The 14,097-nt window shown below is 39.3% G+C and overlaps 1 protein-coding gene across 2 annotated transcripts; it reads left to right on the top strand.

The window, feature by feature from the left end:
- The first annotated feature begins 884 nt into the window (after positions 1-884).
- nabp1a (nucleic acid binding protein 1a) lies at positions 885-12,232 on the top strand. Of its 2 annotated transcripts, none has more exons than XM_034186235.1 (6): positions 885-1,511; positions 1,752-1,890; positions 7,789-7,860; positions 8,043-8,127; positions 8,465-8,516; positions 10,827-12,232. In XM_034186235.1, the coding sequence occupies exons 1-6, from the start codon at positions 1,418-1,420 to the stop codon at positions 11,030-11,032; spliced, it is 648 nt and encodes a 215-aa protein (XP_034042126.1). In that variant the 5' UTR covers positions 885-1,417; the 3' UTR covers positions 11,033-12,232. The 2 variants fall into 2 exon arrangements, with proteins under 2 accessions (XP_034042126.1, XP_034042125.1); XM_034186234.1 differs by having other exon boundaries at positions 886-1,511; positions 8,465-8,534.
- The last annotated feature ends 1,865 nt before the right edge of the window (positions 12,233-14,097 follow it).

Here is a 14,097-nt window from a genome sequence, read left to right on the forward strand (position 1 = left end):
ACAGTAGCCTTGACAGGGAAATATATTCATTTCTGTAAATGGGTGGAACATAAACCCAGTTATCTTACTGATTTTATCCAAGCAACACTGCAACTTATTATTATTATTATTATTATTAATGTTGTTATTACTTTATTTTGAATTCAAAAGAAGAGACATAAAATAAACATGTACATATATAAAAGTCACATATATAAAAATCACATTTAAATTCAAACATCGCAAATAATACATCTACTAAAAATAAATAAAAAGCTTTAAACATGTATACATCACATGTAAAAATCAAATGTCACAAATAATAATACACTGACTAAAATGGCATTAGCAAAATGCTTAAAACATAAAAATCACATGTAAGACATATAACTTGTAACTAATATATAATGTATTAGAACATTCTGTATGTTTGATCAAAAAATGAAGAAAATATTTCGCTTTAGGTGTCTGTACTTGTTCACTTGAGTTGACTTGTTTTTTTTTTTAAAGAAGCTTTTCTCCAAATTCTATTCTCATCTATTTATTTATTTTTACGCACCCAATACTTCTTAAAAAATTTAAATAAAACAAATCAATAAATAAAGCCATCAACGCGTGATTTCAGGAGTGGCATGTAGTAGTCTCGCGTTATTTTCTAAATCCATTTGGTACCTTCCAAAGTGTTTCTTTTAAACGTTCGCGTTAACATTTGAGGAGTTTGCATGCAAATGTAACTCTGGGTTGTAATAGAATAAAAGAAGCGTGTGGTAGCTACACAGTTGCGAGTATCCAAAAATTATTTCGTTAAGAATTACGTGCATATCCCCTTCTGTGTGGCACAATGGAAGTGGCCGAGTTTTATATAAATGGCCGGCAGTAGAGGCTGACGTACTCTTTTTGGGGAGTTGTGTAACTGAGGTAGAGCGTGTAGTAAAAAGTTTGTAAAATTTTTGTACAGGATGTCGCATTATGTAGCTATAACTAAGTAGGTCAATTCACGTATGGCTTTTTGAACAATTCAAACTGTATTTTGGGCCACAGTTGGCTCGATACCACCAACTAGCTAGGTTTGTTAAAAAAAAAAAAATCAGGGAAAGCTGGAGGAGACACAAAAGAAACGCGGTTTGATTCGTTTGATAAATGAACGTTTTAATTAGACAAAGCATATATCACATAGTACTGTAATACTGACCACATTCGTACACGCTGGTGTGTATTCGGTGGTTGCGACAGCTTTGTTAGGTGTACAGTTGGAGCGCTAACTTGCTACATTAAAACGACAACAACAAAAAAACGTTATGTGAGGAAGCGGTAGCTAGTAGCTAGCTAAAGGCTAGTTAGCCAGCTAAGCTAACAGTAGCTACCGCGAAAAGTCACGTCATACAGTACCAGGGAGTTTACGTGTCGGGAAATAAACCGAACAGTGATTACTCTGGCAATGGCAGCCCCGGCAAACGAGGCCTTGTTTTTGATAAAGGATGTGAAGCCTGGGTCGAAAAATTTGAATATAGTGTTCATCGTTTTGGAAATTGGTAAGTAATGGGAGCGAACGTTCTCCCCTCGTGCCTGTTTTCTTAAAGGGACCAGTATAATATGACGTTACCGATGATGATTTGTAATACGTTATGTATTTACAGATGGATTGGGCTTTGGCTTTTACACTGATTTTCATAATTCTTACCCCAGTTATTTTGAAAAGTGAACTATGTTGTTTTTATATTTAACCCTAACACTTTTTCCCCCTCCCTTGTTTGCTTATATTTTCCTCTTAGGAAGAGTGACCAAAACAAAGGATGGTCACGAAGTACGCTCCTGCAAGGTGGCGGACAAGAGCGGGAGCATTTCTATCTCAGTTTGGGATGAGCTTGGTAGTCTTATTCAGCCAGGGGATATCATCAGATTGACTAGAGGGTAAGAGTTTTTGGAAATAGTTTTTTGTTTTTCTCCATCTCCACACCTGCACTTCTTAGTCTACTTAAAACTGGTTCATTTTCTCCACTTGAGATTCAGCTGAGCAGGTGTAAACACTGATCTCACTCGTACGGACCAAAACAACCTCATAGACCTGTGAGAGGTGGTCTTGGTCTGGTCCCAGTCAGACTCTGGAGTGGTTTGTATGTGGTCAGCAGCTGACAAACCTAGGGGATGGGAGGAAGACCAACCTAAAAAGATGTGAAGAATGTTACATATCTTATTTTGCTTTAAGCATCAGTGCAGAGTGAACCACAAGTTTGTGTGGAATACACCACCACAAAAAGCCACCAAAAAAGAGAATCGGTTGGCAAAAAATCACACAAATACACTTGTCCAGAGGTTGTTGCATAACTGAATGAACCTTAACGATAATGTGTATAATTTAATTGCAGTGTCTTTTATCTGAAGAGATTTGATAGTGAGCACATATGTGAAGTGTATAATTTATGAACTGTATAATTTGTAAGAGCAACTATATAAATATATATTTAAACAGGGGTCAGGCTTTTTAAACTCAATGTAATGGTGGTTTGAATAGGTTCAGTGTATGAATGTGAAGTATTTCTCTCATCTTCAACCCGCTTACTCCCAGTTAATGGTCACGGGGGCCGCAGCTATCCCAGTAGTCATGGGGCGTGAGGTGGGGTACGCCCTGGGCAGACGCCAATCTGTCGCAGGGCCACTATACATTCACATCTGCACACACACCATCTAACCTGATCTTTTTGGATGTGTGAGGAAGCCGGAGTACCCAGACAGAACCCACACAAACTCTGGGAAAACATGCAAATGCCCCACAGAAAGGCTACAGGCAGGAATTGGATTACATGACCTTCTTGCTGTGAGGGCAACAGTACTAACCACCAAGCCACTGTACTGCATTTTCTTACATGCTGAGTCTATTCCAACCAGTTTTTTTTAAGAAATGAGCTTGGGATGTACCTTTTCTTTTATTTCATACTGTCTACAATTTTGTACTTTGGCCATAAAATAGTGCAGACATAATGATATTTTACACATCTGCCCCACTAGAAGTTAGTCAACAGTCAACTGCCACAAAGTTTCAGAAGCAACATATGTAGAAGCAGCAAACAGTATTTGAATTGGCTAATGAATGTGTTTGAAATCCACCACACTCCTTGGCAAAAAAAATGCATTTGAGTAGTTAATCATATTTTGTTTTTTCCCCATATTGGGAAAAGTTTTGGCATCACTTGAGGTTGAGAATGGGAAAATATCTATATCCTAAAATGAACACATTCAATAATGTGAGCCTATCTGCAGTTGGAGCACTTGCATACCTTAATGAGCTTATGGCATTGGACTGACATGGCCCAATTGATGGTGTGCAGGTAACGTCATGGATCACACGATATGCGTTTCACGCAGCCATAGTGGAGGGCAACCTTCCACATTGCGTGGAAGGCAAATAATTGAACCCTCATGTTTAGCAGGTGTGCTCCTTTCGACTTTATTTACAACTCTCTATACAATTATACCAACACGGTGTTTCATTGCTGTCCATACGATTTGCACAAGCTGTTAAAAGAAGGCCTCTGGACTGCATTTGTATCATTTTCCCAGTCATAAAGCAGTCTGACAAGTGACAGTTTTAAAGTTCTCTGTCGGCGTCTTTATGCAATTTTTCTGGGTTAATTTGTCACTCAGCGAGCTCTTTCTACAGTCACCAACCTCCAAACCAAAGGTAATGCGTACAATTTCGTCTATGAATTGCAGGTCATTTGGCCGACTTTTTCTGACTTCATGTTGTGAAGTTGGTCATATTTGTGGACTTGTCTGCCAAATGTATTTGAGCTTTAACCAAATAGAATAGTGGGCATGCTGCAGAAACGTTTAAAATATGACAGGAGAGAAAGGAGTGAAAACCGTAAAGTGACAAATCCAACCGCCTTTTGTAGTGTCTGATATGGCAGGTGCACGTCAGTTTGAGGAAAAAAATAAACAGGCGGTCTTTTAATCAAGGAAATACGGTACCCACTTTCCTTGAATCAGCACGTCAGTACTGAACATTAAATTCTTACCTCTGTTACTGTACATGTCCAGACTGCCCTGTCCAGTACATGGTGAGGGTTTTTTAATTTTAAATGTATTGTGGTCGGACAGGACATTTTGTCCGATGTGAGTGAAAATCGGTTACATAGTGTTTATTGGAAATCCCAGTAAAAACATTGGGATGCTTGCTTTTGGCTGGTGAGTGTCCAGTTTATACAATAAATATTTAGGTGAGTTCTATGGGTTTTATTACCAAGATGTCATCAGTAACATGACTGATGACCACATTCTGCACCCATCTAGCCATGAAGAAGCTGTCTGCATCCAAACTTTAGGTCTTCAAGGCTTCTTTTTTGTAGGGTGATCGAGTGTTGATAAAGCAGTTGAAAATATCTGTACACGCCTGGCTTCTGCTCAGTATCGATAAAATTGGTGAACTTCTCAAGGGAAATTTTGTTTAGCTATATCAGGCAAGTTAACTTGGTCGTCCATGCTGTGGTGTACACAGCTTGCTGTCCAATATGGCTGCAGACAAAACTGTGTGTCACTGCACACCATCTATGTAGTGCAGCAGATAACAGAATATTTGCAGAGGAATCCTTCAAATGGTGATACAAGCACCAAAGTTGGCACAATGCTCCTTAAACATTACTCTTTTGAAAAAAAACTGGTATACACTTAAAGTTCAATAGGCAGCCAGGTAGGGTCACTGAAGAACTACAGGGGTATACCACATTATTTGTCTGAACATAAATATTCCAAAAAAGGTATAGTTTGGGCTATCTGTGACTGAATGTTATGGGGTAAAAAACAGCAAGAATGGTAAAGGTAGCTTTAGTTTATGCGGGGTCAGAAGTTAAAGTTACTCCAAATATTGTTAAAACGTGACGCAAACTATTGGTTTGAGTTAATAGGGTTTTAAAAAGGAAGTTGCACTATGTCATGCTTAGTATCACGTTACAGGGTAGCATAATGTCACAAGCCGTTGACATTGTTTAAACCTTTACCTTGCAGACCAAACATTTAACACACTCAAAACTACAACCCCTGGCAAAAATTATGGAATCACCGGCCTTGGAGGATGTTCATTCAGTTTAATTTTGTAGAAAAAAAGCAGATCAGACATGACACAACTAAAGTCATTTCAAATGGCAACTTTCTGGCTTAAGAAACACTAAGAAAATCAGGAAAACAAATTGTGGCAGTCAGTAACGGTTACTTTTTAGACCAAGCAGAGGGAAAAAATATGGAATCACTCATTCTGAGGAAAAAATTATGGAATCATGAAAAACAAAAGAACGCTCCAACACATCACTAGTATTTTGTTGCACCACCTCTGGCTTTAACAGCTTGCAGTCTCTGAGGCATGGACTTAATGAGTGACAAACAGTACTCTTCATCAATCTGACTCCAACTTTCTCTGATTGCTGTTGCCAGATCCAGCATTGCAGGTTGGAGCCTGTCGTGGACCATTTTCTTCAACTTCCACCAAAGATTTTCAATTGGATTAAGATCCGGACTATTTGCAGGCCATGACATTGACCCATGTCTTTTTGCAAGGAATATTTTCAGTTCTTGTTCTATGGCAAGATGCATTATCTTGAAAAATGATTTCATCATCCCCAAACATCCTTTCAATTGATGGGATAAGAAAAGTGTCCAAAATATCAACGTAAACTTGTGCATTTATTGATGATGTAATGACAGCCATCTCGCCAGTGTCTTTACCTGACATGCAGCCCCATATCATCAATGACTGTGGAAATTTACATGTTCTCTTCAGGCAGTCATCTTTATAAATCTCATTGGAACAGCACCAAACAAAAGTTCCAGCATCATCACCTTGCCCAATGTAGATTTGAGATTCATCACTGAATATGACTTTCATCCAGTCATCCACAGTCCACGATTGCGTTTCCTTAGCCACTGTAACCTTGTTTTTTATCTGTTTAGGTGTTAATGATGGCTTTTCGTTGGGCTTTTCTGTATGTAAATCCCATTTCCTTTAGGCGGTTCGGTCACAGCGTTGACTCCAGTTTCCTCCCATTCGTATCCTCATTTGTTTTGGTTGTGCTTTAAGTTTTCTGTCTTGATGCTTTGTCTTTCTTGGTCTACCAGTATGTTTGCCTTTAACAACCAATCCCATGTTTGTATTTGGTCAGAGTTTAGACACGACTGACTGTGAACAACCAACATCTTTTGCAACATTGCGTGATGATTTACTCTCTTTTAAGAGTTTGATAATCCTCTCCTTTGTTTCAATTGACATCTCTCATGTTGGAGCCATGATTCATGTCAGTCCACTTGGTGCAACAGGCTCTCCAACGGTGTGATCACTCCTTTTTTAGATCCAGACTTACGAGCTCATCTGATTTGATGCAGGTGTTAGTTGTGAGGATGAAATTTACAGGGTGATTCCATAATTTATTCCTCAGAATTGAGGTGATTCCATATTTTTTTTTTTCCCTCTGCTTGGTCTAAAAAAGTAACCATTACTGACTGCCTCAATTTTTTTTTTTCCTGATTTCTTAGTGTTTCTTAAAGCCAGGAAGTTGCCAATTGGAATTACTTTAGTTTTGTGTCATGTCTGTGATCTGCTTTTTTTTCTACAAAATTAAACACTGAACATCCTCGAGGCGGTGAGTCCATAATTTTTGCCAGGGGTTGTATTCGATTTAGTAATCCTGTTAGTTCAACAATAATTTAAATTATTAATTTATATAACGCCATCTCACGACAGTCACCCCAAGGTGCTTCACATAAACACACAGTTTCATAACAAGACAAAGTAATTAAATCAAAAAGGGTAAAATAAAAGGTAAAAACACAGTAGAATAACGAAATTACAAGGCAATATAAAAAACAAATAAGTCTTAAAAAAAAAAGTGGGTCTTCAGTCTTGATTTAAGTCCTCCACCGTGTCAGAATGCCTATAAACTGCAGCTAGATCGTTCCAGAGAGTAGGGCCACTGTAGAAGGCTCTATACACCCAGACTTTTATTCACCCTTGGAACACAGAGAAGCCCTGCGCCCTATGAATGCAAGGGCCACAAAATTGGAGCAATTTTAACTCTTGACCTCTGTACAAACTGAAATTGACCTTTACCATTCTTTTTTACTCAATATTCGTATAGTCCAAACTATACGTTTTTGGAAGTCCCTTCGGCTTCTCCATTGTTTCGTTCTGGGTCACCAGTTTTATGCCAGATGCCCTTCATACGCAACTCCAGGGGTGACCTTGAACCAGGAACCATCCACACTAGATACAAGAGCACTTAACTGTTTGTCCACCACCCCTACCACATATTTTAGTCCTTCAGTGAGTATGAAATTTGTCTACCAAAGTGATCAAACAAACTGTCAGTGGGGTATGAGTGTTTATTTTCTATGAAGCAACAGAGCTGGGTCACCAGGTTTGGTGATTCCATAATTTTCATATTAAACTAGTTTGCTGTAGGAGTGGTGGCCAAGAGGTTAGGTGTCTCGTTTCCAGTGCAGAAGGTTCCCGGTTCAAGACCACACCTGCCCATACTGTGTAATGTGGAGTTGCATCAGGAAGGGCATCCCGCATAAAACATGCACTCAAACATGCAGATCCAAGGTGGATCTGCTGTGGTGAAAACAAGGGAGAAGCTGAACAGACTTACTAACTGTCTTCTTCTGTTGGGAAGATCTGGAAAAAAACATTCATGCAGATGGAGATTTAAAAAGATTTTACATTTTGGTGGCAGTGTCAATTTCAAGAAGGTTGTGAATAAATCATTCTTAAAGTTTATCCATTATATATTCTCGTGGTTTCCTGTGTCTTTGATGCTTTGACAGTTATGCATCCATTTGGAAGGGCTGCCTGACTCTTTACACTGGCAGAGGTGGAGATCTACAGAAGATTGGAGAGTGAGTAACCAGTCACATTTCTGTTCATTTATACTTATGTACTTGTGGCTGTGTTCCCTCACACCAGCCACCACCCTCTATGCAAATCAGTCATCAGGGTGTCACTGTTTATCAGTGTGTGTGTATGTGCAAACCCAGTAAATTTTAGCGGCGTATTACTTTAGTAGTGTTTTGTCTCACAGGTTCTGCATGGTGTATTCTGAAGTGCCCAACTTTAGTGAACCAAACCTGGAGCTTCTAGCCCAGGCAAACCAGCAAAACAAATCTGTGAGTTACACCCCCCCCCCCCCCCCCCCCCCAAGTACTTGTGAAATATGGGCACCTATGTTGTCATTGAGTGTAAATAACATTTTCATACCCCCAGCAAACAAACGCTTTGGGGTTTATCTTGTCAATCTACAGTATCAGTAAGTTTTGCAAGTGCAACTCTTCCTAAACTGAAATGTTACAATGATAGCAAACCGGGGTGAAGATGTGCAGGACATGCTGACTTATAGTGTAAAGAGCTTTTTTCTTTGTGCTGTTATTGTTGGCCTGAGTGTCATCACTCCTAGCAGGATGTTAACATTGTAATGGCTTAAAGTGATTGTTTTACTACTAATAGGGCAAACCGGACCAGAACCAGAGGGGAAACTCTCCACCCAATCAGAATTCAGGTACACCTGCCCCACCAGGTATGTTGGTGTGTTTATTTTTTCCTGTCTCTGAATAAGCATCCACAAAGCCATTTCTTTGTCATTAGAAAATTGCAAGGTTGTGTTCACTACAATAGTAATATAGTAGGCTTGAGGGCCTGATAGAACACCACTGAATCTTCACTGGTCTGGCTAAAGGCCCAGTGTCCATATATATATATATATATATATATATATATATATATATATATATTTTTTTTTTTTCTGTGTGCTTTTACACCACAAAAAAAAACCATTGATCGTGGGTCCTATTGTCTCAATTTCATATGATCATAAATACAATAATTTGCTTTCTTAAGCATTTACAAACAAGGATTTGAACCAGTTGGTGACATGAGAGCCAAAAACGTATATTTTGCTGTGAACGAAAACATTCCAGAAACTGTTTTTTTTATGTTCCCAAACAGAACTGTTTATTTAAAATCATAACCGGTTAATAGTTATTTTGTTCTTGAAAATGTATCCATTTACAATGACATGGTGAGGTCATGAGACTACGTTAATGCTCCACACCCAAACAGTTGGTGGCGGTAATGCACCGTTTATGTTTGCAAACCGCCAATAAACTCGACAGAAGAAGACTCTTGAGATTCATTTCCGCCTGTCGTTTATTTTGGTTGTTGTTGGCAGGACAAAATGCTGGTGTCCCATTTGAAGCTGAGAAAAGCACCAGGAGCAGACAAACATTGATAGATGGTTTTTTTGGGGGGTTTTTTTTTTGGTGGATCAAATGGGATTTATTTTTGTCATGATCAGAACACTGAAGATGCAGGGTTTCCCAAAAAAAAAGTGCCACAGTCATTGTGGCACTTGCAATGACTCATCTGAATTTTGCTCTCTTCCCCCACCCCCCAGACATCAAGATATATGTGAGGAATTTCTTTTGATGTAGTTTGAGAGTCATCCAATGAGGATGGCAGTTGCAATCGAGCAAAAAGGGAAATTGGTGGAATTCTACTTTGAGAACAAATCGAAATCAAATCACGCAAACCTAATGACAATATCAGTGTCATTTTGCAGTTAGAAAAGATCCAGACAGACAATATGGAGGATTGTAAAGAAGTTTCAAACTGATATTGAAACTTTGCAATCAGGTTGATGAATGTCAGTCTGACCCACTGGTGGCACATATGGCGCACATCTTGTGATGCTAAAACTCTTATAACTGAGATGAAATTGGAAATGATCACAGATAAAATTCTCAGAGAGATGCTTCAAGATGACAGATATCAGTATCCAAAAAGTGTATAGATTTTCTAGGCTTTATTGTTGTGGAGTTTGGGGGGGGGAGCAGCCTGTACTTCAGGTGGCTGAATGCTGCCAGGAATATATTTCAACAAGAATTATTTTTTCTTGTTGACGGGGGGGAAAAAAAAGCACTGGAGTTCTCTGGTTCAGGCTGAGCAACACCAAAGCAAGACAAACACTGGGCGAGTTCTTATAAAAACGCTGTTTTTTTTTTTGTCAGTAATTTCTACCATAAGGATTAAAAGATTTCCCAGACGTCTTCAAAACAATGTCTTATCATCCGCTGTGTTAAGAGTTGTGTGAAATGACGTAACAGGTCAGATTAACACTTTATATTTACTTAGTGTGTGAGAATGCTTTTAATATTTGAAACTGTCAGAACTGTATGAATGGTCACGTGAGGGCTGGAGATTAGCTGCTGAGCCAGCAAGAGGGCAGACACCACAGGCTTCTAGGCAGCGAGCAAGATGACAGCTGTGCCTTTATAAAAAAAAAAAGACAAACACTCTGCTTCACTTAAATATACAATAAGTCTATTTAAGGAGAACAGTGCCGACCCTTTCTCTGAAAAGGTTTTACTTTACTCAATGTCACACTTCTGCTGCAGAACACTGTATTGTCTTCTGTTTTTCATGGGAGCATTACAGCACCACATACAGGTCTGACCTGTACAGTGTTTTCAGTGTCCCACAGCTGACATGGAACGTTATTAACCAGTTTAGAAATTATATATATATATATATATATATATATTTTTGTTGTTGTTGTTCCATCCAATTTTGGGGTGGAACCCAAAACTGGAAACGTTAAAATACTTTACTGTTTTGTAACAAGTGAGTTGGCAAAAAATTCTGGTTCAAAGCCCTTATTAATGAAAAACAAAATCCCCCCATGCTAATGGGTTCTTGGAATCAACTGTTTATATTTTAGTCCTTTAAAATGCTGAGAATATTGTATTATTGTAAGAACAGTTGGCATCTGTTGTAAAGACTTGTGTGAGGACTAATCTCTACTATTTCTTAGGTAACGGTGCCATGCAGCCATTTGCCAACAACAGCAATCCTCCATCCAGTGCACCGCGTGATGCTGGTTTTGGGAATGCCGGGCGACCCAATGGGAGGGCACCTGGCAATGGTGCACCCCCGGCTACTGTCGCTGGACCGCCAGCATCCACAAAGTCCTCAGTTACCATTAGCAATGGCAGGGACCCTCGGCGTGCCAAAAGATGAAATTGGGGTTTTGGAGGGGGTCTTGTGGTGTGCTTATAACCACCCACTCCCCCCTCCCTATTTTTTTTTTAAACCTCTTCCTCTTTCAACCTTTTTTGACATTCAGTTAAATAAATCTTAGTTGAATTGCGAAACTTCTAAGCTGTGGTTTCTTGTCTGGCAGATAGATGAGCCCAGGGAACTGACTTTAGTAAACCCCGACCACTTCACACTGTATGACAGGTGGGGGGAGTGATTTAGAATGTATAGAAACGGTCTCAAAGCTCTGCATATGAGAGCACAATTTAAAGCAGTTTGGCATCGACACAAACTAAACATACAGTTTGCCGTCTGCACTAACTTAATTTGTGACGTAAGTGTAGGTGGCTACAGATCAGTTGTAGTCCTTCACTTATAAAGCTGTGGTTGCTTCCACAGTTCATGTGTGCTTCTTGTTATATTTAAGATTTTTTTTTATATATTTTCTTCACCACATACTCATTGTCAATGAAATTGGAGAATGGTGCCACCGTGGAAGTTAAAAAAAAAAAAAAAAAACCTGCGTTGCCATTCAGACGTATTGTGTTCCATATGGCTGGTTCCCAGGCTCACTGTCAATCTGCCAGACAGCCACAGTGCAAGTTTTACACCCACTAAAATATTGTTGACAGTGTGATTGAGATCCAACACTTGACGCTGTGGTCAGCGACCCTGCTCCTCTCCATGTGTTCTATTCCTGCTAAACTTAAAGCTGCTCAGCCATTCCAAAGCCGCCGGCCATCAGACTTGTGGACGGAGAAGAGTGGTGGAGGAGCGGCCGGCCTTTTCAGTCTCTACAAGCGTTCTCTAAATCTCACTGCACACTGCCAGTTGTGTGCCAGTGTTACACCCCCCCCCCCCCCCCCGTGTGCCCCGACACTCCTTCCCGACTGTTATTCAAACTGAACAGCCTACTTGAACACTTGATGCACTTTTTTCTTATTTATGGCAGATGAACATGGCTGTCATCTAAAGATCAGGACATTAGTTCCTGCTCTTTATGGCAAAAGGCCTTATGTGGGTGGAAATTTGCTTTTAGACTGAATGCACAACAACGTTCTGTAAGGATCTTCCTTCTCAACAGAGCTGTATGTGAAGTGACTGGAGGGAAAGCTGTTAACAGTTTTAACCGTGTAGGTACTGTAGTTTAGTATTAAAAATGACATGTTTTATTGCCATCAACTCGACTTTTATATTGAGGGGAACAGCTCAGCAAATACCTCCCCACCCCCTTCCCTTCAGATACATTTGGGTTTTCGTGTTGCTTGGTTGACAAAAAGCAGCCCTTGAGACTTTTAAATTTGGTGGCAAGCAAATGTTTTATCTGGTGCATTTTTTTTTTTTTAAAAAGTGAAATTTATTCCACACAATGGTTACAAGCACTCAGCTGTCACCACAATACACCCACCCTCTATTAACACACTGCCAGATTTCAAGAAAATATTTGGCTCCTTGGTATTTCATACATTTTTGTTAATGCCATTTCTAATGCAGTAACTACAAAAAAAAATTTCTCAACTCATCCTTAAACTCAGACTCTAAGCAAATGTTTACATCTTGATATAAATGAATTTAAAATATGGGAGCCATGATGATGGGGTGAGTAAGTAATGGATCCTTTTGGTATAATACCTGTAAATCAGTTTTATTGCCAATTTTCTTCAGACAAGTCAAGGGATGGATACATGAACATTTCCAAATCACTGAATATATTTTGGACTTTACTTTATGAAGAAATTCAAACAGTATGACACTCAGGTAAATCTGTATGGAGCAGACAGTTCTCAAAAACTGACTGCAAGAAGGAAAACAGAAAAGACACCCAGACAAACCAGAGGTTGTAGGCTTCTGTGACTGCCATTGAAGAAATCATGCATCGTGCATGTTTTGTATCACTACTTCTGCAGCTTCCTTTTCCAGAAGGTACATCTGAGATGCAAGCCTAGATTTGATGTTTTGGTAAAACACAATCCTCCTCTACCACTTCGTCATGAAGCTGTATAACGGGATAGAAAATGCAAAACACGTACAATTTCTCCAATCACAGCCAGAGAAGCCTATAACTCCTGGGTTGTCTGGGTTTGAGAATTGTCTACTCCAAGACATATTAAGTAACTTGGAAATGTTCATGTATCCATCCCCTGACTTGTCTGAAGAAAACTGCCAATAACTGATTATTGACAAGTATTATACCAAAGTGTTCCATTATTCATGCACCCATCATCTTGGCTTTCATATTTTTATATATATACGTATATAGTTTTTATTTTTTTGTATTTGAAATGGCATATACAAATTAAAATGCATGACACACCATGGGGCAAAATACTTTGGGACTGAACTGTACATATAGCCTGTGGCTTAATGTGTTGGACGCGCCATGATGCAATGAAAACAAACCTGCTGTAAACTGCCCACTCCAGCTACTCTGCAGGTAAAACATTTGAGGAAACCTGGTTGGAAGTTGAGATTAACTGGCTGGCACCTTAAACCAACACCACCAATCTCAAAAGTTCCTCGATAAGCACCAACATGCCAGAGCCAGTCTCCACATCATCGAGTAGAAAGATGCAGCAATCACAACAGGAATGTCATGCACAAAAAAAAAATGCATTTTGATGAGAAGTAGTGCTCTCCTGTAGGATCAAACAAAAGGGGCAAAGGTGATTGAGAACATTTAGAAAGGGTGTACCAAAATACGTAGGAGCAGGTTCATTGACCTTGAGCTCTGTCAATGCAGAGGTTTTACAGGCCCCAACACTCAGGTATGTGAAATAAATTGATAAAAGAACAGGTTTGTGTAATGTCAAACCTGGGTATATACACAGATGAAAAGAGTTGAGTTTATACCGCCATCTAGTGTCAAAGTAAGGTGCTGTGCTTTGAGAAGGTGCTCAAGCTTAAAATTACCACGTTTAAAAGTGAACCACATAAGCTCGTATATCTGCTCTCGTGTGGCCTGTTGGGATCAACATTTTTTTATCATGAATACATTGGTAATTTTGATAGTTTAATTGCAAAAAAAATTTATTTTTTTTATTTGGTGC

Source organism: Thalassophryne amazonica, chromosome 14 (genome assembly GCF_902500255.1).
Source record: "Thalassophryne amazonica chromosome 14, fThaAma1.1, whole genome shotgun sequence".
In the NCBI taxonomy this organism is placed as follows: Eukaryota; Metazoa; Chordata; class Actinopteri; order Batrachoidiformes; family Batrachoididae; genus Thalassophryne; species Thalassophryne amazonica.